Below are 26,136 nucleotides of genomic sequence, written 5' to 3' on the forward strand. Positions count from 1 at the left end.
TGCTGTCACCTGACAGCATTCCTGAAAATCTCTATGTTCTCAGCCAGAATATTACTCCTTTAGAACTCTGTCTGTTAAACCATCTGTTCAGTGTGTATTTCTAGACAGAAATAAGTTAATAGCAGAGAAAGGGTGCAAGAAGAGTAGGAAGAAGAGAGTAGGGATTTTTGGTGACCTGACCCAGCTGGTCTGTGATAAACAGAAGCCAGGGTGACTCTTCTGGGTCTGCAGTTCCTGCCCTGGAGAGGTTGGGCAGCCCAGCCTGATTCCTCTGTGTGAGGTGCTGAATGAGGTAAATAAAGCTCAGCCTGCCTTAGCTCCAGGGGAGAGAGGGCTCCTGGGTGCTGCAGGTTTAGAAGTGCTTCCATGCAGCAAAAATTCTCTCTTTTTAAAAATTTCTTAATCAGAGGAGTACAGTCCATGTTACTTTACAGCCAGATAGGTTCCTTACAGACTCTGCTTTGACCCACAACTCAAATGTGTCATCACATGATGATGATTTCAGCCTCTGTGTTGGCACATCAGCAGTGGAACAGTGAATTTTCATGGCATGGAGGAACTGCCAGGCTCCAGTTGGTTCTAGCAGAAGGTCAGAAGTTTTACTTGCTGAACCATTCCTTGGTGCCTAGGAAAATGGTTACTTAATGAGTGATCCACCCTCTGGAGTTCACAATGTGTTGAAAGAGACACCCTTTCTCTGAATTGGAAGGAGCTAAAACATATTCTCCACCTGAGGTAATGATGCTGCTACTAAATAGTTGGAGACAAAGGTAGTCCTTATTTGTTCCCTGGTTCCTGCCTCCTTCAGCTTTGTAATTCCACATGTCCCAAATCCAGGGCTTCCTGATGGCCACAGGAGAAGCCATGGTAAAAATGTCACTTGCACTGTGTGTAAATGGAAACTTTGAAAAATCTGAAGAATTTTTTGGAGCATAAATCATGAGAAATGCTCGTAGTTCTAATAGTACCAACTTGTATGTTGAAATCTGAAGTGTTCTGAGAGAACAGAAGCTGTTGGCTGTTCTGTAAAGCCTGACTCTCCCCCTGGCTGTGACCTCTGTGTTCCTGAAGTCAGGAATGATGCTGGCTCACTGACAGGCTTGGTGGCACTGTTCCCTTTGTGAGATGGCATCAAACTGACACACTCACAGCTGGGGAACAAACAGCCAGGTCCAGCTGGCAGCTAGAATTCAAATTGTTTGGCTGAGATTGTCCTTATGTAGTGTGCATCTTTCTATATTCCATTGTGTGTCTTGCTCTTTGGCCTTACATCATGCTGAGGTGTTTCTCATGTACTTTCTTTGCCCCTAATCAGGGTTTCATGAGGCTTTTGGACAGAGAATTCATTTTACCTTTGAGTCACCAAGACTTGCAGGCTTGGATAAGCCATAAATGTTCTGTCTCTCCTTGGTCCAGTCAGATTTCAGGCCTTGTTTTTTGGGAGCACTGGAATTCTGTTTCCCAAAGCAAGACCTTGGCAGCAGCTGGCAGCTCCCACTGCTTCCAGGGTAAACTGCTTCAGTGATTCAGGCTCAGATGGAGAGATACTCCCCACTAGTTTTGCATGGCTGGATCCTGATGTGGAAGGGATGAGTGAGCTGTAAACAAACCTGCATCACATCCCAAACCTGTACTTCAGGGAGCCTCATTGTTTTAATACCCTCTGAGTGTCCCTTTTGGAAGTGAGTGGAGCCAGTGTCAGCTGGCTCTTTTCCATTTGTTCTTCATCGTGGCTCGGGGGTGCTGTGCTGCCTCTGCTGATGCTCTGTTAAGCCAGCCAGAGCCAATAAAATTCTGAATACCTGAATTGTATTGCTTGCATACAGTTGTGCAGGTTTCTAAGTGGAAATCTCATACTTAGAAAGATAATCTATCTTCTAGAAACAGGCTGGTTTGAGAAGTGATGGCAGAAGTGGGATCCTTCAGTAGGCCTCAGTGTTTCAGGCTTTGCTGGGAACCAGAGTTCATTTTAAAAACAAACCAACCCCATTTTTTGCTTCATTGATGAGTCATAAAATACAAGTGTAAGTAGAAACTCCCATGTATTCTACACGTGATGCACCTCTTGGTGCCTCAATCTCTGACTTTATATTTCATTAAACTGACCTTGTGCCTTCACATAAACTGGAAACATGTTTATGTTTATCTAAATCCTTCTAGAGGAATCATCTTTTGGGTATATACATAGTCATGCATTAACCAAATATATGTTTTGGTATGACTGGGAGGTGTGAAGGGAGTTGTTGCATAGGTTACTGCCTGCTGCCATTTGCTTGGGCTGTTTATCATTGACTCACAAGCTGTTTATATATTCAATACCCTTTATGTCTCTAGTACAAGTGATTTTACTATAAATTAAATTGTATTTCTTCAGTGCTTGGGAGAGTAGCAGGAGTTTTGTTTTCAATCATGTTGCCTATTTGGAATGTATGATACATTTTAAAATAATATTTTGTTTGTAGGGCACTTTCCCCCATGGCATTGACATTCTCACTGCAGCTGATTATTTTGCTGTTGGTAACAGAGTTAACTGTTACTTGACTATAAGGTAAGTTTCCAATCATTAGTTTTCCTTAAATATGAGGAACTTCTTGTACCTGATGAAGTACTTGTCTGATTGCCTCACCTTACTGAATATTGTTTAATACTGATGGTTTTAAGTAAATCAAAATTTTGTTTTTATTTTGCACCGAACTGATCATCCTGTGTGAGGCAGAGTGAAAATGTGGCTGTGATTTCCTTGGCTATGAGGAGGAAGCAGCCAAGAGGTGTCACAAAACTGTCCAAGCAGCTCAGGGCTGGACAAGATGAAGGGATTTGGAGAGTTGTAGTCAAAGGAGAGGTTGTTATCATGGCAGATAGACTCTGATGTGGGTGAAAGAATCAAGTCATACCCATTTAAAAAAAAAAACAGTATGCACAAGTTGTTGAATCTGTGGTCTGTGCATAGACCTTTAACTCGAGTGCTTGTGTTAGCTCAGGGGAAAGCTGGCCACAGTGTGCAGTGGTGTTTGAAAACCAAACTGATCTGTGCAGTACAGCCTGCAAAGAGCAGATGAGAAATAACCAAACTGGAGTGGTGTGATTATAAACCAGGGCTTGTCCTGGAATACAGAGTCAGCTCTGGAAACACAGAGGTGCTGAAATCAGGGGAGTTGGGAGCCAAACTGGATGGCCAGAAGGAACAGAATATTGCATTTCCTCACGAGGAAATGACCATGAGCAAGGGCTGGAGTTGTCCCAGACAGTCTGGCCTGGAGTCCAGCCTGTGTCCAGAGCAGGGTGGGGAGAGCAGCACCCACGGAGGGTGACTCAGCCCTGCTTGAGACAGGGCAGGAAATCGCCCCGTGGGGCTGCTCAGGAGCCCAGCAGGTCAGAAAGGCTCGGGCAGGTGATGTCCCTGGGGAACAGAAACAGCACACAGGTACGGGATGGTGCACGCTCCACTGCCAGCTTTATCACTGCCACGGAGAGCTTTGGGACATCACTGGAACACTCTGTCTTCATCTCCACTATGTTTTAATTGCTCTGTCCACCTCTGTGGTGTCCCTTCTGTGCAGAATCATTTCAGTCTGTTCATGCCTTCACCTTTTACCGACTGTCAGCCCTGCTGGGGTCCCACCCTCCTCCCACAGCCTTCCCCGGAGCTCCCGCCTACGGGGATGGGGAAATGTCCCTGCTGCTCCACATCCACGTGTAGGGCAGCCATGGGAACTCTGGAACTCTGGGTTTTTGTACCTACAGAAAATTGAACACATTCCAAAGTGACAAAGCAGGTTTTATTTTCTCTCTTCTGTAATTCTGGCTTGGAGACTGATTCAGTTCTTCTGACTTTTCAAGAGCTGAATTGGTAATTTAATTTTTTTTTTTTTTTTTACTTCTTTCACTGTGATTTCCAGAGGTTTTGTACAAGTGCCACTTACCTAAATGAAAATATTTTTGCTACTGATTTCTTTCTTTCAGCAGGAGGAATTAATTTGTAAATCTTCTTATAAATAGCCTTATGCAATTAAAAGCTTGATTCTCTGAAACTATGATCAGTGCCATTAATCAATCTATTTTTGGTAAAATATTTGCCATCTCATTCATTCTATTATTTTCAAAAAATGACACTGCTCTTTAAGCAGGCTGTCATTATTCAGGTCAATACTTAAGTTACTTGGCTATTTCCTTATTTTTCCCTGAGTATCATTAAAGAAAAAAGCACCCAGGTATATATTTGGCTACTCAGAAAACGTACCATGATAATGTTGAGCAATAAAAGCTCAAAAAAAATTAAAAAGGTGTCAATTTCTACAGTTGAATTTGGTTCATAAATAGTGATAATATTCTGGTAAAGGGGCAGTATCATGTGTGTTTACAAATATTTCTGTGTGTATGTATATAAATAGTTGTTTAGAGCCTTTCAAATTAAATATTTTAACACAGATTTTTCATACTGAGTGCCCTTTTTGCTGATGGTATTTGGAGGATTCAGCTCAAATATCAAAATGCATTTCTGAGGATAGAAGGTTGAGGAAACCTATTTTATATGAACTGGCAGTAAGGAGATTATGTGATTCCAAGAGTTCTGAGCTTGCTACAAGCAGAGTTAAGGAAAAAGCTTCATAACCTGAGTGGGGACAAAAATCTAACCAGCACCATCATCAGGAAGCACAGGCTTGTATGCAAGGCTTCTTGCACTGAATTCTCAGGAGGGCAGAGAAGATGATATAAACTAAACCTAAAAGTGGGGTTTAGCTCCACCTGTGACTGATTTTTAGCTGGGTAAGGAAATTAAATTAAAGTGGTTGGCAAGAATGGTGGGTGCTAACACTGGGACTCAGAAAAAGCAACGACAAAGAAGAGAGGAGAGCTCAGACATGGCAGGGGAAATGTGTTTGGTTTTGTGTGTTCCTGCAGAACAGGGAAAGGACCTAGAGAGATGAATTTTATCCTTCCTTTGCTGGTGGCATCAACAATAATTTGAACCAACTATCAAATCCTTCTCTAGGGCTCAGTCGAGGGTGCTTCTGTGTCCAGTGTTGGTTCAAGTAACTGAGGTCTGGGCTGTGGATTTAAGGATTCCCTCTCTGATGAATTCCAGAGATATCAGGATGGGAACATGTGGCAGTATTTGGTTTTTCTCTTTGTTTGCTTCTGATTGCACACAGGTATAATAATGGAACCATTAAAGCTGCAAAGTTAATTACTCAAAAGATATGAAAAGGTGAAATGAAGGTAATCCATGAGTTTCTTTGTGCCCTTCTGACACAAACACATCCTGCTGATTGTTGGGCTTCCCAAGGTGATTAACACTCACCAGATGTACTGCAGAAACATTTCACTTCACTTGTGTTGACCTTGGCTTTCCATAGTTGATGCTTGTGAAGATTGGCAGTGTGGCTGTGAGTTAGGAAATTCAGGCTCCTTAGGTAATTAGTGCTGCTCTTCCCTTCCATCTGCTCCTGAACTCTGCAGCTTTCACAGCTTTTGTCACAATTAACTTTCTGCATATGTTTGATTATTAAAAAGGACAAATGGAAAACCCCTTTTCCATTTTGGACCATTTGGACCATTTATGAAGATTTAACACATTTCTGTACCTTATATTTCCTCTGTCTTGTAGTTATTATCAGTGATGTGTTTCTCCAATCTGAAATGGTTATTCAAGTTAATATACATATCTGGATTTTCTGGAATGTAACAATGGCATTGAATGTGAAGCTTGTGATATATTGAGCAGGTTTTAGAAACAATTTGAAAGTTTTGCAGAAGTGATTTTAAGTTTTTGCAAGAATTCAGCATATTTCTCATCCTGTCATTCAGCTGCATCTCATTAAGGAGAAGGCACATTTAAGTAATTTTTTTGTTAAAACCAGAGGATTTAAACCTTTGGAACAGGCTGTGCTAAAATGCACACAGATATTGGTTCTGTACTCTCTGTCTGGACTATATTTCTAACCTATATTTGGGTTTTTTTCTTTTTCAGTGTGTATATTGCTGGCTTTCCTGAGTATACACAGCCAATGATTGATCATTTAGTTAACTTGAAGATTAACCACTGGGATAGGTAAGTTCATAAAATCTAATTATTAATATCCAGGAATTCTGCATATTGCACATTTGTAGATTATTTTTGTGAATTTTACTCACACCTGGGTTTGCAGTAGCATTTGGCTGAAGGAAACCGAGCAAGTAGTAGGTGATACCATCTGTACCTCCCAAGCAGATTGTCACTTCAACAGGTTTATGAATTTTGTCTTTTGGCCATGACCTCAATCTGTTAATAGACTAATAAAACCCATTTATATGGTGTATAGTGTGTGTGAGGGGTAAACACTGTCACCATGCAATTATCCTAATTAAAGCAGATTTCATGCATAGAGATGGTGCTTACTCACATTCAGTGTTCAGGAAGATTGAAATGTGCACATATCACACAAGTGAGATTCTATCAGTGCTGATCATAGTTTGCATCATGAGAAATAATCACAGTTTACTGCTCTGTCCCTGCCAGTGCACAGAACGAGCCCTCAGGTTCCACCAGCCCCACTCGTGTTTTCCTTTGTCTCCTTCAGCTCTTTTCACTTCACTGGAAGCTGGCTGCAGGCTGGCTGCATTGGTGCCCTTTGGTTTTGTTGGTTTTTTTTACAAGGGGGAAGCACAGGATGCATAGAGACTACTGTAATTTTGAATATTTGCCTGGATTTTGGTTGGGGGCAGGGGTTCCTTCCTCCCATGATTTTTTTAACACATTGCTAACCCTCAGAAATGTTTTTAACCTCTGCAGTGTTATTCGAGAACTTGCAACCAAAGCTCTGCATAACATCACTCCCCAGGCTCCTGAGTACATGGCAAACATAGGTAGGTACCAGCTGAGCTCTGCTCAGCCAGGCTCAGCTTAGGCAGGACAAACCTACAAAGATCTAATGAATCTACTTACTAAAAATTAAGATTTCCCCTTGCCACTTAATACAGTGTAGTTACCCTGATGGCTTTACCCGTTTTCAGGTTTTATGTAAAAATTAGAAATGACTGTGGGGTTGGTTTTTATCTGGGGTGTGGGCCTTGGGTACCTGGCTGCACTGGACTCTGCTGGTTCTGAGGTGTGGGAACAACTCCAGCAGCTCCCCCTCCAATTCCCAGCTCTTGCTGGGAAGGCTTTGATGTTGCAAAGGGTGGGGAATCTGTTTTGTCTTGTCCAGCCTGGCATCTGCAGAATTCCTTTCTGACTGTGTGTGTAATCAGATGGTTTTTTAACCTGAGCCCAGGGTCCTTTGCTGAGCCCACTCAGATGCTGAGGCTGTGCTGGCAGATGTTTCCTGTGGCTGAAGGCAGTGCCCAGCCCCTGAGAGCCTGCAGTGCACACCTTGCCTGGGCTCCTGTCCTGCTCCAGGGAGGTGACATTTAACATGGAAATAAAACTCCATGGCAGTACAAGCCCCACTTCCCTGACTGCTCAGGCAGTTCAGTGCCCAGCAGCAATGTTATTTTATTTGCTGCAGCCAGGGAGGTGGTTGGGAGTGTAAAATAGCTCAGTGTGGTTTGTCAGAATTTACTTCATTAAAACTTGTTTTCCACAAAGTCGCCATACTTGACTTTACAGAAATGCTTTCCCAATGTTATTTCTAGGCAGGCAGAATTACATTTACAACTGTGATCTGTTTCTCTGCTTTGTTAAAAAAAAATAATTATTTAATCTCTTTCAGTTTTGCCAAGACTTCTGCCTTTATCAGTGGGCTCAGATCTGCACACACGCCATGGGGCAATCCTTGCCTGTGCTGAGATCACCCATGCTCTGTGTAAACTGGCACTAGAGAATAATAGGTATTAATGCAAGATTATCTAGACTATAAATTTTCCTTTCATGTCTGGTCTATTAAAAGCTTCCTGAGTATAATTATGGAAATCTTCATCTTACCAAACTACGTTTCCATTGAATTTTTGTTTGTTTTTATGAGTGATGCTGAGCTTTCACGTTTTATTCAGTGATTTAAGACCTCAGTCTTAAATTCATAATCAGTACAAAAGATCATTTGCTGCCTTACTTGGAGAATTGGATATGATCAGTTAAATACAGATTAATTCCTCTTTCCCTATGAGTATTCCTGGGTAGGGATAGTCTTTTGTCTTCAGGGTTGGTGAAAAATCTCCTTCAGCAGCTCATTGAGTGAGACTGATTTAATGCTGATCAGTGCTGCTGCAGGTATATATAAAAGTGTATCTGCATATTTACACACACATTTGCCAGTGGTGTCCATCAGAAGAATCTGTGTTCAAGTTCAAGAAAAACAGATCATTTTTAGTAGTAGGAAGTACTTGAAATAGATGGAAAAATCACAGGAGTGTTGAAGTCTAAACATACAACTGAACTGAGAAGGGTTATCAGTGTATGGGCAATGATAATGTTATCAGGAACTGACACTGATTTTTTTATTAGCCTTCTGGAATAGTTTTCTGTATGATAAGGAAAGAATTTCTGTTGTTATGTTTGCTGAACTATTTAAAAATAAATATTACATATTTCTGTGGAACATAATTTGAAAATCAAATGATTGGTTTTCTGTTTAAAGGCATAATGACTTTATGGAAAAAAAATATTTACAGCTTGATGAGGAAACCTGTATTAAATATTTTGTATACTTTTACAGATCTGTAACATACTATTTCAGTGAAAAATCATTGGAGGATCTCAAGCAAATTCACCAAGAGGTTTGTAGCCAGCATAAATCTATTTTTAATCTGGAATGTTGCATGATTTTTAACCAAGATTTACAATTAAGGCAGCTGTTCTTCACCTTCTTCAACCCTGTGGCAAGAGTGAACCTTGTCACAAAGAGTGGTTTGGACACCCCCAGACTGTGTGAGAGCTGGGTGTCCTGGACTCTTCTGCCTCTTGCTGAACCCCCAGCTCTGATGCTGGAAATTACATTTCAAAGGGCTGCTTTGGCTCCTTTCCCCCTGTCTGTGCTCCCCCTTCATCCTCCTGACTGGCCTTGGGATAACTGTGCTCAAGGGACATCTAGTGAGGCCATTCCTTGTCCCTGCATCCACAATTTCCTGTTTATAGACCTCAGAAGTCATATTCTGCATCTCAATTGATGCATTCTATCTCTGCTTCTGCTAAATGAAGCCTTGCCCTGCTCAGAGCACTTCCAAATACTTTTATGGAGATAATTTTACTTAATTTGTCCCTTTCATATTCAGTCATCCCATGTTGTTGGATTTTTTCACTCCAGCATTCAGGCAGGTTCCTGCAGGATCTGTGGGACCTGCAGTGCCAGCTCTGCTGTGCTGTCACACCTCACCCTTCACCCACCAAAGTCCACAGGTTCCTGTTTAATTCTGGGCACAGCTCAGAGCTGCTGCCACAGGTTGAAAAAGCACCTTTGTCCTCCTTTAACTTTCTCATCTGGAAATGCCTGAAAGCTTGGTCAGCACATCTTCACTTACAGTGGCCTTAAATTGTTATGATGCAGTTGCATAAACTCTCAATTTTAAATATTCTGGGGTTTTTGGCTTTTACTACATAGAAATGTGATAATCTCTGATTTTTTACGATATCTTGCTGTAAGATTAAGAATGAAGTAAAATTTTTCAGCCACATTTAAGCCTTTGTTTAAGTTTTTTCTGTTTGATCTGTAGCTTGCAAAGTTGTTTTCAGTGATCAGACAATGCAGATTATCATTATTCTAAACGGGCCAATGGTGGAAAGCAAATCTGTTTTAAAAAGCCAAACTGGCTTCCAGGGTATTTGCAGGAGCAGCTTGAGTTTGGAATTCAGGAAATTAGTGCTTTATGAATGTGTTAAATGGTTTTGTTTTGTAAACAAAGTTCAAATGGATGCAGAGAAGTTGTTTTAAAAAGGTTTTCCCTTTGAATTTTATTTTTAAAATTAGCTAAAGTTTTGCACAGCTCACAGTATATGGCATTGCATGTGAGGGGGAAAAATGAAAATACCTGGATCAAACAAAGTCAATTAATATTAATATATGTTGCTTTTTGTTCCCCCCCAGCTTTGCAGTCGTCAGTTGTACAGGTAAGAAAAAAAGATGCAAACCCATCATTTTTATCTTGAAAAATGTCAGTTAAAAGAAATTAAATCAGGACCTGGAAAGGGGGGGGAAGGTTTGTACAATTAGGGACACCCACCCCAGTCCCTCAGGTGCTTTCTCTGCACAGGGTTCATAAGAGGCTGCAGAACTGACCTTGAACTAATGAGCCCCAAATTCCTTTCCTTTCCTTTCCTTTCCTTTCCTTTCCTTTCCTTTCCTTTCCTTTCCTTTCCTTTCCTTTCCTTTCCTTTCCTTTCCTTTCCTTTCCTTTCCTTTCCTTTCCTTTCCTTTCCTTTCCTTTCCTTTCCTTTCCTTTCCTTTCCTTTCCTTTCCTTTCCATTCCATTTTTTTTCCTTATCCTGTGTGACAAGCAGGACAGGAGCATTGCAAAAGGTTCAGGGCAATTTTTCAACTCTTGCGACAAGGAAAATGTAAATGAGTTTTCACTAAGTTGTTTTTCACTTCCTGTGTGTTGAAGCTTCCAGGAAATTAAGGGATATTGCTTAAGGAACTGTTAAGTACATGTGAATTAAAACTGGTGTGTGACTTCAGAGTTTGCTTCTAGATTTAAGGAGATCAAATGATAATGACTTGTATTCCCTAATAACTGTGTGTGCAAGTGAGGGATTTTCCTCCTTTAACTGACAACATTTTTTTTGTCATTTTGAGTTCACTTCTTCACACGTGCCTTCCCTGAAAAGCAGTAAACCTGAACTAGTTTTTTATGTGATTCTTAATGATAGGTTAAAGAATTTTTATGCAAGTTTTTTTAATCATGAAACTTTCTGAAAAAAATGATAAAATTTACTTCTTGAGGAGTCATCCAGAGAAATGTGACACTTCCAACCCTGAGTGAGCTTGGGCTGGCAGATGATGGGCTTAGTGCTGATACTGTATATTCATGTCTTTGTGGGTGGCTCTCTTGGCTTCCATAAATTCTTTAATGTCAGGGTGGAGCTTGGGTGTAATTTGTTTTTGTCATAATGTGCACTTCTTGCACTTAATGGTATTTATAAGATGCCTACAGAAATGTTTTTGTTCTAGATAAGAGTTCTAATTCAACTCCAAGCAAGATTGATTCACTGCTGTTTGCTCTCATACTTAGCTGAGACAGAGATGTCTGCCCTAATCCATATTGTAAAATACCAGTATGCATAAAATATTTTAAAATGGGACAAGAAAAATAAACTGGGTTATAAAAACAAACCAACAATTTGAGTGTTGCTGGGCAAGCATTTAGTGAAACAAGCCAAACTCGTTTCATGATGAGTAATTATTGCATATAATATTCCAAAGATTTCCATTTGAGAAATTGCTACCAGGAATTTTCAGTGTTAACAACATCTTAGAGGAATGTTGAAAACCTGTGTTTTTTATTTGTGTTTCAGGTTTTTAAACTGTATTAACAAAGAGCATCTGGCCAAATGTCTCAACTGTTTATCAGATACTTTGCTTTCACTTCTGTCCACTAAACAGCCTTGTCAGGGACTGAAGGGATTTTAATGCTTTGATCTAACTGGTCTAGGGAATTTTTTGCCTCTAAGAAAGGGAAAAGGAAGTAAAGTGTAGAAATGCTGGATTTTGGAGTTTTTTAAAATATTTTTTTAACAAGTTGCAATTTATGGATTTTAAACTGGAAAAATGAGTCACGAGTTTCTTGACTGTCTGATTCTGTTGAATCCATAAGGACCTCAAGTCAAACAGGAGAAAGTCACAGTGCTGTAATGGAGACATTGATAGAGCTGCTCTACCATCTTACATTGTTCAGCAGTTCTTGCACCATCTTTAACCTGATTTACAAAAACGGCCATAAATTATCCTTTACACAGTCCTGTTTTGAGTTATACTGCAGTCAGCCTCAGTTCTCAATATACTTGTAGCATTCAAATTTTTTGATGCTAGCTGTAGAAAATCTCATCTTCTACCGTATTACTAATTTTTTTTTTAAATACAAGTATTTTTCTGTCCTCCTGCAGAAGTCCTTTCAGGGTTTACCATAGTACAAAGGAGCCTGCAAGTCCAGGCACATCAGTGTGTACTTCCTGCCATTAGCCTTGATCCTGACACATCTGATGCACTGGTTTGTCTGGAGGAGCTGGTTGGTTTGAGCATTTGCATGTGCACTTCCAGCTGTGGGTTGTGCAGGAGTTTCTGGGTTTCTGTGTGGGGGTTACACCAAGGCATATGCAAACCATGCCCTGTAGAGCCTCTGCCTCCTGTGCCTGTTTTGGGCTGTCCAGCTTATAAAGTTATAAAAATTGTGTTGTATTTTATTTGTTTTAAATGGCACTTATAGGTATAAAAACCTAAGATGAAAACTTGTGGCATCTGTTGCCTTCAGCTGTGTTACCTGGGTTAGGAAATCACTCTGCTGCTTTAAACCCAGGGTCAGTAGTCAGCCTGATTCCATTCTGCTTCCACTGCACCAGCATGGTTAGTAGCTGGGGTTTTTTTGTAGCAGATCTATTTCTGTTGTGCATCTGAGACCTTGGACTCATTCTCAACACTCCTTCTCCCAAATAACAAGTGATAGGGAAGAGGAAATGGCCCTAAGTTGCACAAAGGAATGTTTAACTTGATGTTGGGAAAAAATACTTCACTCAAAGATTTGTGAAGCCCTTGCATAGTCTACCCAGGGCAGTGGTGAAGTCACCATTGCTGGTTTTTACCATCTGTGAAAATCTGGATTTAAAAGATGTATGAAAAAGAGTTTAGTTTAAAAGGTTTTAGCACCTTTAAAAGGGTTAGATTGGTCTTGGCAGTGGTTGGACTCAATGATCTTAAAGGTCTTTTCTGACCTAAATAATTCTGTGATTCAATAATAGGAAAAGTCTTCAAGAAAAGACTTTTTAAAAGTAGAAGTATTTTAATAGTAGTTCTGTTAAGATTCTTTGAAACTGCCTCATCTGGTCTGAGGTTCTTGAGTGACTATTCAGCTGAACAGCTTTTCACAATATTTTTTAGCTTCCTTGCAGCCAGTTCTGAGTCTGATAGCACAAGCCTGAGTGTCCAGAAGATGAGCAATGGCAGTGGAGGTGCTGGGCTGCCTGCAGGTGGTTGCAGTGCTCTCTGTATCTCTGCACATGTTGTGTTTATTGGCCCTTGAGGCTTCCATCCCAGCTGCCTGTGTCGGGATGTTCGTCAGTGACTCCCACGCCGGGCAGTGCGGTGCCTGCGACGTGCAGCACACCCAGCCTTGCCATGAGCTCATCCCTGCAGCCTCTGGAGAGGCTGCCTGGCTGTGGAGCACGTCAGCTGTGGCAGCCCAGCAGATTTAGGAGCTTGGAGTAGCAGCCAGTGGCAGTTGAAGCAGCACCCTCCGAGTTTCGGCTTTTCCAGCAGAGTAAGGGAGCCCGCAGGTGTTGACAGGTGCTGGGCAAAAGAGAAACTCATTTCAAAGACCTTTAAGGTTGTAACTAATCTTGATGGTTTCAGGGCAAATGTGTTTCTTGGCATTCATCTGCCTAAAAGAGTTTTTTAGGCATATGAGCTTAATCAGCAGAGAATTCCAGCTTTGCAACAGTTCTTCCAAGTTCAAATGGTTTTATGCACCCAGGGCCTGGATGGCTCTGTGAGATTGTGCTGCACTGTCCTCTGAGGAGCTGTAAGGGAAATTCTTCTGCTACAAAGTGAAGTCACTGGGAAGGCTTTGACTTCCATAGAGCCAGGGTTTCACCTGTAGCACTCTGATGTTAAAATACAATGTGGCATGTGAATTTACAGTAGCCTAAACCTTGGTGGTTCTCATGTTAGTGGGGTTTATTCTGTGCATCTTGGTTGGCCATGAAAGCTTTGTTAATCTATTCAACTGTAAGGGGTTTCTCTTTGCCCCTTGTTGTGCCCTCTGACAAAGCCATTCTGTACCTGCAAAACCCAGGGAATGTGCAACCTGGACCTTTAAAGAATCCTCAGTTCTATTTAGGACAAAGAGTTCCTAAGGAAAATGCTTGGTTGCTGTTCATATGGAAGTGAAATTGTTCTCAGCTTTCCCAAAATCCAGTATTTACAACTGAATCTCTTCAGCTATTCCAGTACTTTTAGCTTCAGATTTGAATATCTGTGAAATAATAGATGCTTTTTAATTCTAAGCAGCTTCAGTTACTGTTATTTTTATTACCTTGAAGAGGAATTCTGGCCTTCTCACAAAAAGCAGCAGGCTTAAAATAATTAAAAAAAATAAATCCACAAAAGTACTTTGAACTTCTTTATGCCCTGAGAACAGCACTGTCACTGGTTCTGATTCAAGCCAATGTAATTATAAAATAGATACTGTCATTCTTAGGTCAGTAATGTTAATTCGTCAGTTCTGCAAGGGATTATATATTTTATTTTCAACACATTAATTGTGACTCACCCCAGGATGTTTCTAGGAGAGAAGCATTGCTGTAGAACTGCACACATGAAGGAATGCTTAGGAGCTTGTGGAACCTGGGCACTGCATCAGTCAATTTGCAAATTGAATTAATAATTAAAGCTTGAAACAGGTACATCTAATAATGTGATGCAACTTGTGGATGTGTCTTTGGAATAAAAAAGAAAGAATACTGACTGTACAGCAAAATTCAGAATCTCTGAATTAGGTAGATCCGTATCTTTTTAATTTAGTGAAATACTGTGGAGTGAGATAAAGTTAATAGAAAGATGGGCATCGTGTTTGACAAACCAAGCACTGACTGAGGAAAGATCTTGGGTTCCGATAGAATTCTTGGTTCTTAAAAGTGAAATATGCAGGAGCTGTGGATTTTAGCTGTATTGGTGGGCATCACAGTGTCTGGGCAACAACCAAGTGGGGAAGTTTGCAGAGGAGCACACACAGGTCATGGTGCCAGCCAAGAGGTTGGAGTTTGTGCCACGTGGAAGAGCTGCTATGCAAATCCCTGTCACCTTTCTGCATTCTTGCATGGGGACAGCAGTCCTCAGAGAGGCTCTAAACTCTGGAATTAAATGCAGTTGGTGAAACGCCAGAGGAAGGGATAGCACTCAAATTATTACCATCAGCACAGCTTGAAGTGGCCTGACTTCCTTCTTGGCAATGCAAGGAAATGGAGAAGAGCAGCCTTTGTGAGTCAGTTCTTGCTTTGTACTTGGAACAGAGCAGTCCATATCTGAATCCCTGCATCAGCAGACTCTGCTGCACACCAAACATATTTGCAAGGTGATTATTTTATACTCATTTGCAGTAAGGCTACAGACAAAAGGCAAGGAATGAGTGAAGGCAAAATAAAGGGGAAAAGAAGTATGGAAGAGGAAGCAAGGTTTGCCACATCAGTCACCTGTTTTTGCTGCTGTCTCGACTTCTTGCATCACTTTTTTTGTTTTCTAATTTAAATTTTTTAGAAGCTGGAGAGCAGACAGCATGGCAGGAAGGTGGGGTAGACAACACACAGACCTTATCAGCATGAGGATGTAGAATCTGTGCTTGCTTCCTACAATGATAAACTGAGTTGGGGATTATTAAATTAAGCCTAATTTATATTGATTGTGGAAAGCAAAAGTTTCTCAATTAAAGGAAGTGCTGACCTATGGCAAACGAGGATATTGTGGAGTTGGCATTTCTGCATTTCCTGAAAAACCAATGAAATTGTTGAGCAGTCAGAAACCCAGAGCATGTTACAGAAGGGACCTCCTTGTGTGGAATGGAAAAACGTGTTTCAAAAATGTTGAGGCTGTTGAAGCTCATACAAAGGGATAAATTGAAGAATGAAGTTGTAAGAGTTGTTAGGATTGCTAAGTTGATCTTCTGAGCACAGATTCTAATTTTATTGTGGGGAGGAAGGAGGAGAGGAGGGAAGAAAATGTTTAAAACAAACAACAACAAGCAAATAAACGAGTCTTTGTTGTTGCTCCCCTTGCTGGGAGTTTCTGCCAGAACATGGACATGCAAACAGGATTTAGGGTTTGGCACACCTCGGGGAGGAAATATTCCAGCAGAAGTGAAGGGAGACAATGAGGAGTCAAGGGAGGAAATATCCATAGGAAGGGGAGGTCAAAGGTTCACAAAATGGAGCAATGAAGCCACAGAGGGTAACACTTGGTGACACTGAGTGAGACACCTCAGGCCCTGCCCTGGGGAGGGTATCCAGACAAGCAGCAGACAGTGCTCAGTGGGGTGAGGAGAAGTCTCTGCCCACAGCCAGAAGCCAAAGAATGGAAACAGGCCCTGCCATTTCCAGGATGCTTTTCCCTCTCCCCACTTTCTGCCCAGTTCAAATTTTCTGTTCCCAGTGCTGTTCCCAGTGTGGCCAGGCTCACGTTCAGACAGAGGAACTGGGCTGAGGTCTGAGCTGGTGAAACCATCGTTTACCTCAGGAGGGTCTGAAGTAGCTTGAGCCATTTGTTTCTCTCTCTTTTCTGATGTGTTTCTTGTGGTGATAAACACAAAATCACCTGGAAGGGGCTTGGGCAGGAAAGGAGAAGGGTGATAAATCTCACTAAGAGAGGAAAGCAGTGAAAATGGGAACTGGGAAGGGAAATTTCTATTTAGTTTTACAAAGATAATGATTTTATTTAAAAATTGCATGTTGTTCCTATGGAAATCAGAAACTGTTAGAGACTGACTGGAAGGTCCTTTGGCCAGTCTCATGGGCTTGGAATGTTTCTGAAGCAAGTGGTAAGAAAAGCAGAATGAACTTGATGGTCTTTTTATTATTCATATTGAAGATTAGGAAGACTGGGAGTGCATTTTTATGAGAGGAAAGCCTAATATTGAGGAGAGGTTTGTATTAATCACACTGAAGTCAAGAAAAGTTGATATGAAAGGAAGCAAAGTTGATCAAATACAAAACCACGGGTATTTTGTGCTCTGCTTTCATTCTGAAATGGTTTGGAGGTGTTTTTGCCTCACTATGGGCACTACACTCAGGTTGCTGAAGGCTGGTTCTGTTTTGCAGGGGTTTAGGTGGAGAGCTGATGAGACCCGCTGGTGAGTACCACGGTGGGGTGGGACAGCACCAGAGGGGCCCTGAGGAGTTTGGCTGTTTCTGTGTTTCCAGTTCATTTTGCATATGATGTGTTGAATGTATAAGTAAAGTCTGCACAGTAATTAAAAAAATATGAACTTTGGAGGCCAGTCAGCAGATGGCTACACCAGGACATGGGGTGCCAATACATTTGGAATAACTCTGTGTAAGAGCTGGAGATGGTTCTGGGCTTTGTCCTTCTGTTGTTGCACACAACAGCAGAAGGTTGTGAAGGTTTTTCAGGGCTGAGCTGTCTTCCTCCAGTGATTTACTCAAGTTCTTCTCCAGAAGAAATAATCTGCACTTGGAGACAGAAGCCGTGGTGGAAATAATGATTTTATCATTACACGTGTGTGCACAGAAGTGAAGCATAAAGACCATACAAATAACAGACTGTGGGGAGTGTGGCATCACAGAAAAGATGGATTTTGAAGATTGTTATATGCTGTAAAAAGGAAGGGTGTTGCAGGAAGAAGTAGGCTGGGTGGATGAGGAAATGATGCCAACTTGGTTTCCTGCTTGTGAGTTGAATGAAGGAAGTGCTGCAGAGCAGATTCCAGCTTGGAAGATGTGAAGCCATCCAGACCTCAAGGGTAAAAGAGCTTCAGTAGTGAGGTGGAAGAGCAAGGGGATTTGAGTGAGATTACAGCTGTATGACATGAAAATGCAAGCTGGAGGAATAGGGTTTGTGTGATATGTTTTAGCTTTTAAACAGCTGAGCATTTCATGGTTTTGGAGAAGTACAAATGGCAGTATTTTGGCATGATACAACTGTGTAGGTGGAATAAGAGAAGAATTGAAAATGTTCCACAAATGGCCTGCATGTCTAATGAAGATGATGGTCTCAACCACAATAGAGCACAAAGAAGTGCAGAGAGCTAAGGAGGAACCCCAGGAGACTTGGGTTTAGTCACATTGCACTTAACCTTGTCTGTGAATAAATATTAGCACAGAGAAGCTGACACACGGTATTGAGAGGATTCTGTGTGGCATTGCCATAGTGAGGAGTGAGTTCAAGAGTAGATTTGGAGCCCAATAAGTTGATTGTAAATGAAGATGATGAGCTGTGTACAGAACCCAGAGGAAGAGTCAAAAATGAAGTTGTGGGAGGAGTGGAAAACAAAACAGTGGCATTACTTTATACAGCACCTTCTTCTGTCCTTTCCCTCCTCTCCACCAGCTCTGGAGCAGCCAGGCTGTGAGATGGAGTCACACCAATCTTGTTTATTTGAACTGAACTTCAGGAGGTGAAGGATAATGGTGTTCCCAAGTGCTGAGTTTTCATTTGAGCAGTACAGTCAATCTGTTGGACAGAAAATTTGCAGTGTTTACTTTGTTAATCTCCATTCCTCAAAAAAGCCTCAAAACATTAAAAAAATACAGTTCTCAAAGTGGGTTTGTAAGCATAGAACTCCTATAAATTCATGGATTAAAAATAATAAGGCCTTTATTATTACAAGGATGTCCTCATGTATTCCAAATATCAAAGGAAATAAAGCTGCATCCAGTTTCATAGCTCCCAGCTCTGTGCAGTGAACAAATGCCACTCCTTGGAGGTTCAAAAACAATGTGAATAAGAAGTAGGAAAACCTGTCATATGTATTTGAATAGCTTTTAGTGGCTGTAGTATTATCCTTGTCTCAGTTGGTTTGCTATCACTGATGCTACACTGCCATTTCCAGACTGTATAGCAAAAAAAAAGTGGCTGATATTTATGTGCATACCTTGCATGGCAGAGGGGGAAAACATCCCACCAAACAAGGGATTTACATGAATGGTTGGACTAACTCATGTCAGGGGACAGTTACTGCCTCGTAGTGATTTTTGTACAAATGTAATTTCCTTTCAGTGTTTAATTTCCCTTATTTTGAACATCTATTTTAAAATATTTTTCAATTTAAAATTAATGCTAATGTAACTTCCTGTGGTTGTCTCTTCAAAATTGCTACCATTTCCCTTTTCTGGGGGGGTGGATATTTACCTTGTTATCAAACTTATTTTCTTACAGTCTGCACTTTAATTGAGAAGTTGTCGCTCTCAAAAATGCCATTTAGAGGAGATCCAATAATCGGTATGTCCTATTTGAAATAACCTTCCATGACTCTAGTAACTGCTCATTAAACTGAAGTATTAACAAATTATGCTTTTCAAAGAAGCAGAAATAATGGGCTTGGGTGGCCTAACACATTAAAAAATACCAAAAGGACAAATACTGCAGCAGATGCTGATGCAATGTGGAGATTTGGGTTTTAGCTGTTAACTTGACAATAAATAGAATGTGCAGGGCTCAGCATCACCAGGCATGGGCTGCTCACTGTGGACATGGTGATCCAGTCTGGAGGAGCTGGACTGGGACTCACAGCCTTGCTTAGTTTGGAAAATCAAGGACACAGGTTGATCTGTATAATTGCTGGTCTGTGGAAAAATTAAATGAGAATGTTGAAATTCAGAAAGTAAGAAAAGTTAAAGCTGTTTGTGTTCCTTGCTGTTCCAGGTGGTTGGCAGTGGTTAATAAATGACAGTCTAAGACATCTCACTCTTGTTTCCAGTGCTGCACGACAGCATATAAAGGTACAATAATTTCTTCTCCTTCATGTAGTCACATTAAATACAGAAATAAAAATACTTTTGCTTTCCTTTGGTAGATTATCCTTGAGATGTTATTAGTTCTTGTTTCTTAGATGTGGAAGAAGGGGTGTTTAAAAAGTTTATTTTGAATTCCTCGAGATTCCAGTGGGCCTTTCTGATTAGTACTTGAGCAGTGATCCCAAAGGTTGTTCTTGTCTGCACCTCTGGACAGTCACTGATGGTGCTGGAAGCTGCTCCCTGCTGGCTCTGTGGTTACATTTACTGGGTGTTTTGCTTCTGTTCTGCTGTACCTGCAATGTGTGTGGTTTCAGAGAACTCTTGTGAGAATTAAAAATGCTCTGGATGATGTCCATAGGTACTGAGGGCATTTGGTAACTCTGTGAGCATTGGTGTGAGTTACCAGAATTATTCAGGACAAGGAACTTAAATTTTCCAATAAACTCTGCTGCAAATCCTTGTTCTCTGCTCTCAGACTGCTCTGATTCTGAATATTAAATCCATTGATGTATGTGTCTCATGCTGTTTTATTTACATCACCTTAACATCTCCAGTTATTCACTTTAATTTTCCCAAGAAATCCCATGGCAGTTTGATCTCGTGTTCTTAAATGTTCTGCTGAATTATAAAGGCAATTTCTGTCTGCCCTGCTAGAGCTTACAGACAATCTGAATTTAACATGCTGTGTTCATTGTGCTAGGTTTTAGTAATAAGATAAAAAGTACCTCACAGCTCATCTTTTAAAGTTGTCCTTGGGAGACAGAGGAGACTGCAGTGTATCCAAATCACTGAAGGAAATTTAAAAAAGAAATTTGAATTCTTAGGATATTCTTTTGGCATTAACAATTTATTCAAAGTGCTGGTATGTCTTATAACTGCAACTTCTGAACCAAAAGCTTAGAAGAATTAATTATAGGCTGTAGAGAATTTTGACTTGTTTGGTAAACATCAGGTCAAGCCAAGCAAAGTGTATTTAGTAAATGGCAATTCTCACTTATTTCTGTTTCTCTTTTAGAGAGAAATTATTTTAAGGGAAATGCTTAAGGTGTTGAAAAGTAATCTTTTTTCTGACATATACAGTATTCTCTTCCAGTTTAACTTCATACATTTAAGGTGAAAAACATTTAATTTAGAAAATGAAATATCTGAGCAATCTGCCCATGGCAGAGGTTGGATAATTAGGCCTTTAAAGGTCCCTGAGCTACAGCAGTTGGATAATTCTGCAGATTTTCCTACTATAATGCCTGTGGTAGTTAGAATATTGTTTAGGTGAGTGCTGGTTTTCTTTCAAATCTTTGACTTTGCATAGAGAACTTGTCTGAGGTGTCTTTGAGGGCAGAATGAATGAGCTGGGCAGGATTTCTGAGTTACATTTGAGATTTCTTGTACCTGGAGAACATGAGTGTTAATGAGTATTGTTGCTATTAACATGAAGTGAACAATGCAGAGCTTTTGTGTGCTTTCAAATTTATTATAATTTGGGGTAACATTATATTATCAGCTGAAAAGTATAATTCAGCCATAAATTTTATGAGAAAAACTATGATGTGCTTCTGAAATTGCAGCTGAGTGAGTTATTTTGTGTTCTGTATCAATAACTGAAACCACTTTAAAAATGAGGAGGCTCAGCTATAAAACACAACTATTAATTCTTTTCTAAACCAATTAAATCAGGACACAAGGCCTGTGATCCTGGATGTTTGGGCTTTTTTGTTTATAACCTTCAGTCCATGTTCTTTTCTGTGTTTCCTTTCTGTAGCTCCCTGGGGAAATAGGGTTTGGTTGTTGGCAGTCTGGCATCAGTATATGGAAGATGAAATGATGACTTGTGTGTTTTGTAATGCTGTGTCATCCTGGAGGTCTTTCATCTGAACTGAAAATATATTTCATTCATTACTGTTATTTTCTTAAATGCTAATTTAGCTTACTGGTCATATTGAAGGAATAAGATAAAAATCTGTTTTTTCTTTATATAAATTTCCTTACTAAACCAGTATTGGGAAGAAATAATAAGAAAGGAAATGCCAGCATCTGAAAGGAGTTTTTTTTGTTGTTGTTGGGTTTTTTTGTTTTTTTTTAAAATCCATTTTCTTTTTCCTTAAAAAATTCTAAGAACACATGAGGTGAGTGAATGTGTTTCTGTCCTGTGTTGCAGGAGTCTGCAGTGTCTGCACTGACTGCACTGTGCAATGAATTTTACATCAACGAGAGGGGAGAGGCTGATCCAGCTCTGCAGGGTAATGATTCATGTTTAACATAGAGACACAGAATACTGGGCTGGACCAAACTTGCACTTTGGAGGTATTGCACAGGATGGGGAGAGGCATCACTGCTTTTAAAGGAGCTTAAAATTCTTCAGGAGAAAATAACTGACAGCTGAAAATTGTCTGAAAAATGACAACTGGAAGTGTAGGAAGTGTCTCAGGGGTTTTGCTGGCTTTAGACTGGAGGGGAATAGAATAGAAGGTACCACCAGAATAATAGGAGGCAAATTTATGTTGCTTTCCTATTCCATACTCTAAAGCAAAGAAACAAAGATTATATGTTACTAAAATCTTAAATTTTAAGAAAGTGAATCATTTTCACATCCTATTTTGATAACCACTGCCAGAGGTCATGGCTGATTTACAGAAGAATTGCTAAGGGATAAGGAAAGGATAGAAAAGGATGGCCAGAGTTTTGGTAAATGTGCATGTGAAAGTTCATGTGTTTGTATTTTGATCAGTAGTACAGGAGGAGGTTTAAACTTCTCTTAGGGGCATATGAATCAGCATCTTTTTTTATACTGCTTTTCTTGTACTTGTCTTTGTTTCAGGGATCAGATTGTATCATGTCCATCAGAGACAAATTACTGGATTGTACAGATAAATATTTTAAAAATAACAACATTTATATTCTTGTTTTTTCTACATATGACAGTACATATACTTAATAAAAAATTGATTTATTTTTCTATTTTTTGCCATTATTAAATCAGGTAACAAAATACCTTATTATTTATTTGTCTTAGAGTTGTTCCCAAAATGAACTTGATATTGATCACGTGTATTTACATGCACTCCTTGCCCCAAAGACATTAGAGCTGAACTATAAAAGCAGCCTATCCTGATTTTAAAATACTTCATATAGTGCTAAATCTCTATGTTTTTGTAAAAAAAACCCCAAACAAACCCAAACCCCCATAGGACCCTTTCTCTCCTGGAGTTTGGCCCTGCCTGCCAGATTCTTTGTGGGCAGCATGGGAAGATGTGATAGGGTAGCAAGGCAGATAAAATCCCCACCACCTCAGGAAAGGGTCATGTGTAAAAGCAGAACGTGCTGGGCAGGAGGAGGCAATGCTGAGTCAAAGCAGACAAGCTAAAAACGAGTTGAAAAGTTGATTGGTCAAATTTTATATAAGGATGAAGTTACAAGTTTCTGTAAAAATGGACTGGAAAACTCAGGCAGGTGCCCAAGTCAGGAAGGAGAAGGGATCTGCTGGAAGTACAGGCTGCAGCTGTTGTTGCACTCATTTATATTATACTCATTTATATTATACTCATTCATATTATACTCATTCATATTATACTCATGTATACTCATTTAGGTCCCTCTGAAGCCTCCTTTTTTTTTCCTGGATTTTAGGTTAACTTTTCATCTGGCTTGTGCTTGAAGGGACCATGGCAATGTGGCTGTGATGGTCTAGGGACACAATTAGGTCAAATTTCTAGCTACAGACAAAATTTCTCATCAGACTTTCTGAAGAAGAATTGTGAATTGACAATATTTCTGTTCTAGAAAACTCTTTGGTCAGCTCCATCCTTAGTACCCTTTTATTTGCCTTTGCACTGGACCCTGCTCCACACATGATAACAGAAGTGCCATTACATGTGCAAGCATCTTTTAAAAACCAACAACAAAAAAAGGGTATTTTATCTCTGTACTGATAAAACTTCGACATTTCATGCCTGTCTGTTGTGGGATTGAAATCCAGTAGTGAAAGTTTTCCCCACAGTGTGTGATGGAAGTGGGGATGTGTGGAAGCTGCAGTGCAGGAGATTCTCAGCACAGTGCAGGTGCCTTAGATAATCAGTTAAAGCAGGCTGGGACATGATCAAGGGGATTAGGGGAAATTAAAAAAGAAGCTCTTGGTAAAATTTACCCAGTGTTTCACTGTTGCTTGATGATCAAAATGAGAACACCAATCAAAGATGCTTTAGCAATTTGACATTCTGAATCTGTCCTTATAAGGCTGCAGTTTTATTGAATCACTGCTTTTGCCTCTGTTTGTTTTGACCTTTTCTTTGTTTTTTCTTTTCCTGTCTTAATGTGTTCTGGTTTGGTTTTGCTGACTTTCTCTTTAATACTCTTTCAGGATGGGTTGTGTGGAATTAATATTGTAGACACTTCATAGGCCCTGTTGGTTTATGAAGCTGAAGGCTCTTAGAAGAATAATAACATTTACATTACATTTTCCACCATAATTACTGAGTGGTTAGAAGTCAAGAGCTGCTTGTTTGCTCGTTGCTGTGTCATTTGGCTGAAATGTCAATCCTAAATTTACATCCCTCAGAGTGGAGACTGTCACAGCCTGGCTGTTTAAGATCTTCTTGCTGTCACAGCAGCCTCTGCCTGTTCCCCTGGCCTGGGGACTCTGGGCAGCCCCAGGTCTGGGAGCTGCAATAACAGATGTGCTTATCTGGAGGAGCTGGGCCCTGATGGGAGGGACGAGCTGGGGCCTGTCCATTGCATTGGGGTTTGAAAGAAACATGAATTATGATGAATGGGGAGTTTCTTATGGCAGCTCTTCTTTCTTCCTCTAGCAAATATTGCTCAACCATTTCAACCTCAGATCACAGTAAGCAGTGGCACAATTATGTAATCTTCCCAGGATCTCTGGTTCTTTTTCTTTGAGGATTAAAAAGTGTCTCTCCAGTAAAGGGATTGATAAGACCACCTTGCTCCTGTGTGAATCAGAGCTGTGTTTATTGCAGCTGTCTTGGAGAAGCTTTTCTGGAGTACTTTAGTTTTTTTCTGTATTTTACAGGAGAGTTTAATGTGAAAAATAGGGTAAAGGAAATAATGTCTCAAAGTCTGAGTTCAGGGCTGCTGCAGAAATATGAACCTGTTCCTGACTTTTCCTTTTTATTTTTTGTACACCCTCATTTTCTCTTTGCTATCACTTTACATGTTTGGTGAAGCTCCTCCTTCCATGCCCAGCTGAATTTATTCTTGTGCCTTTTGACTCTGCTGCTGTTTGTGGGGCCACTGTCCCTGCTGGCTCCTGTGCCAGCACACAGAACCAAAGGGGCCATTTCTTCTTGAGCTTTCTCCTCCAAAACACCCAACTTCATTTATGTCTCCCTGTGAAAAATCAGCTGAAATTATCTTACTGTTCAGGTATGATCTGTGTGTGTGCCTAAACAAGACTCCAGTCAGGAGTTTTCTGAGGGAAAACTGGTAAAATAACTGAGCTTCACCAACCTGGGCATCTCCTGCCTAACATGGAACACTATCCAATGACAGAAAATAGTGACCTATAAATATAAAAAAAACTTGCTCCCCTGTGCTTACCCAGAAATTTGTGCTTATACTTATTATTTGAATGTCTAAAATTCGATAACTCTTTAAAATTGAGAAGTTTGTATTTTCTCTCTCTGAAACAGTAGGCTTAGTCTAAATACAAAGTCAGATTTTTAGACAGAAAATATGAATTCATTCATGTAAAAATGAACATCTTAACATTTTATCCTTTTCCTGTAGAAAATTAGGGTATTCTGCATTTTAGTTTAACAAATTACAAAATTTTCCAGCTGCTTTGTTTAGGAGATCTTTTCCTTTTTTTTTTTTTTTTTTTTTTTTCTTAGCCAAATACGAAATTATAACTACGTGGTGGTTGCTTTTCACTCTGCAATTGTATTTTTTCCAGATGAGCTGGTGACACAGTACATTTCAGAACTACAAAACACAGAGGAAATGATTCGTTGTGGCTTTTCACGAGCTCTTGGGGCCCTTCCAAGATTTCTGCTGAAGGGCAGGCTCCAGCAGGTGAGAAAATGGGATCATTGTAATGAGAAGAGGGCACAAGGCATTTTGAGTGAAACCTGTGACAGTAATCAAATAAATAATAATGATCATAATTAAAGGTCTTTGTCAAAGGGGTTTGAATGCTAATGTACAGAAAATCATCATGAGTTGAGCTTGCCATAGTTTGTGATAATTAATGTTTGGTCCTGCTTTAGTAGTGTTAATGGAAAAGCCAGAGGTTCAATTATCCCTTTGCTATGGGCCATTGGTCCAAGGGAGGGGAAAGGTGTGCAGGGCACTCCTGGGGAGGATCCAAACTCTGCTGCCTGCTTGGTTCTTCCAGATTGAACTCATTTTACTGTGCTATCTAAATTTCATGTAGTAAAAAATGCTTTGGATTTATATATCTCAATCTTGGTATTTTTTCAGGTTCTAGAAGGTCTAAGAAAAGTTACAGTAATTTCCTCTGCAGATGTGAGCTTTGCTGAATCCAGGAGAGATGCCTTAATAGCAATTGCAAAGTACGTTTCTCATCCCTGCTTTTGTCT

General features: G+C 40.2%; 1 protein-coding gene across 1 annotated transcript in view; it reads left to right on the top strand.

The window, feature by feature from the left end:
• The window catches only part of TBCD (tubulin folding cofactor D), a 115,002-nt gene that overhangs the window by 62,281 nt on the left and 26,585 nt on the right, over positions 1–26,136 (top strand). The window contains exons 18-29 of the mRNA XM_014885041.2: positions 2,463–2,548; positions 5,972–6,052; positions 6,773–6,846; positions 7,692–7,809; positions 8,634–8,694; positions 9,999–10,021; positions 16,928–16,959; positions 19,005–19,067; positions 19,491–19,567; positions 21,738–21,819; positions 25,491–25,609; positions 26,018–26,109. Of these exons, the coding sequence (XP_014740527.2) occupies positions 2,463–2,548; positions 5,972–6,052; positions 6,773–6,846; positions 7,692–7,809; positions 8,634–8,694; positions 9,999–10,021; positions 16,928–16,959; positions 19,005–19,067; positions 19,491–19,567; positions 21,738–21,819; positions 25,491–25,609; positions 26,018–26,109 (908 nt within the window). The remainder of the gene's footprint in view (positions 1–2,462; positions 2,549–5,971; positions 6,053–6,772; positions 6,847–7,691; positions 7,810–8,633; positions 8,695–9,998; positions 10,022–16,927; positions 16,960–19,004; positions 19,068–19,490; positions 19,568–21,737; positions 21,820–25,490; positions 25,610–26,017; positions 26,110–26,136) is intronic.

Source organism: Sturnus vulgaris, chromosome 20 (genome assembly GCF_052056855.1).
Source record: "Sturnus vulgaris isolate bStuVul1 chromosome 20, bStuVul1.hap1, whole genome shotgun sequence".
NCBI classification, from domain to species: Eukaryota; Metazoa; Chordata; class Aves; order Passeriformes; family Sturnidae; genus Sturnus; species Sturnus vulgaris.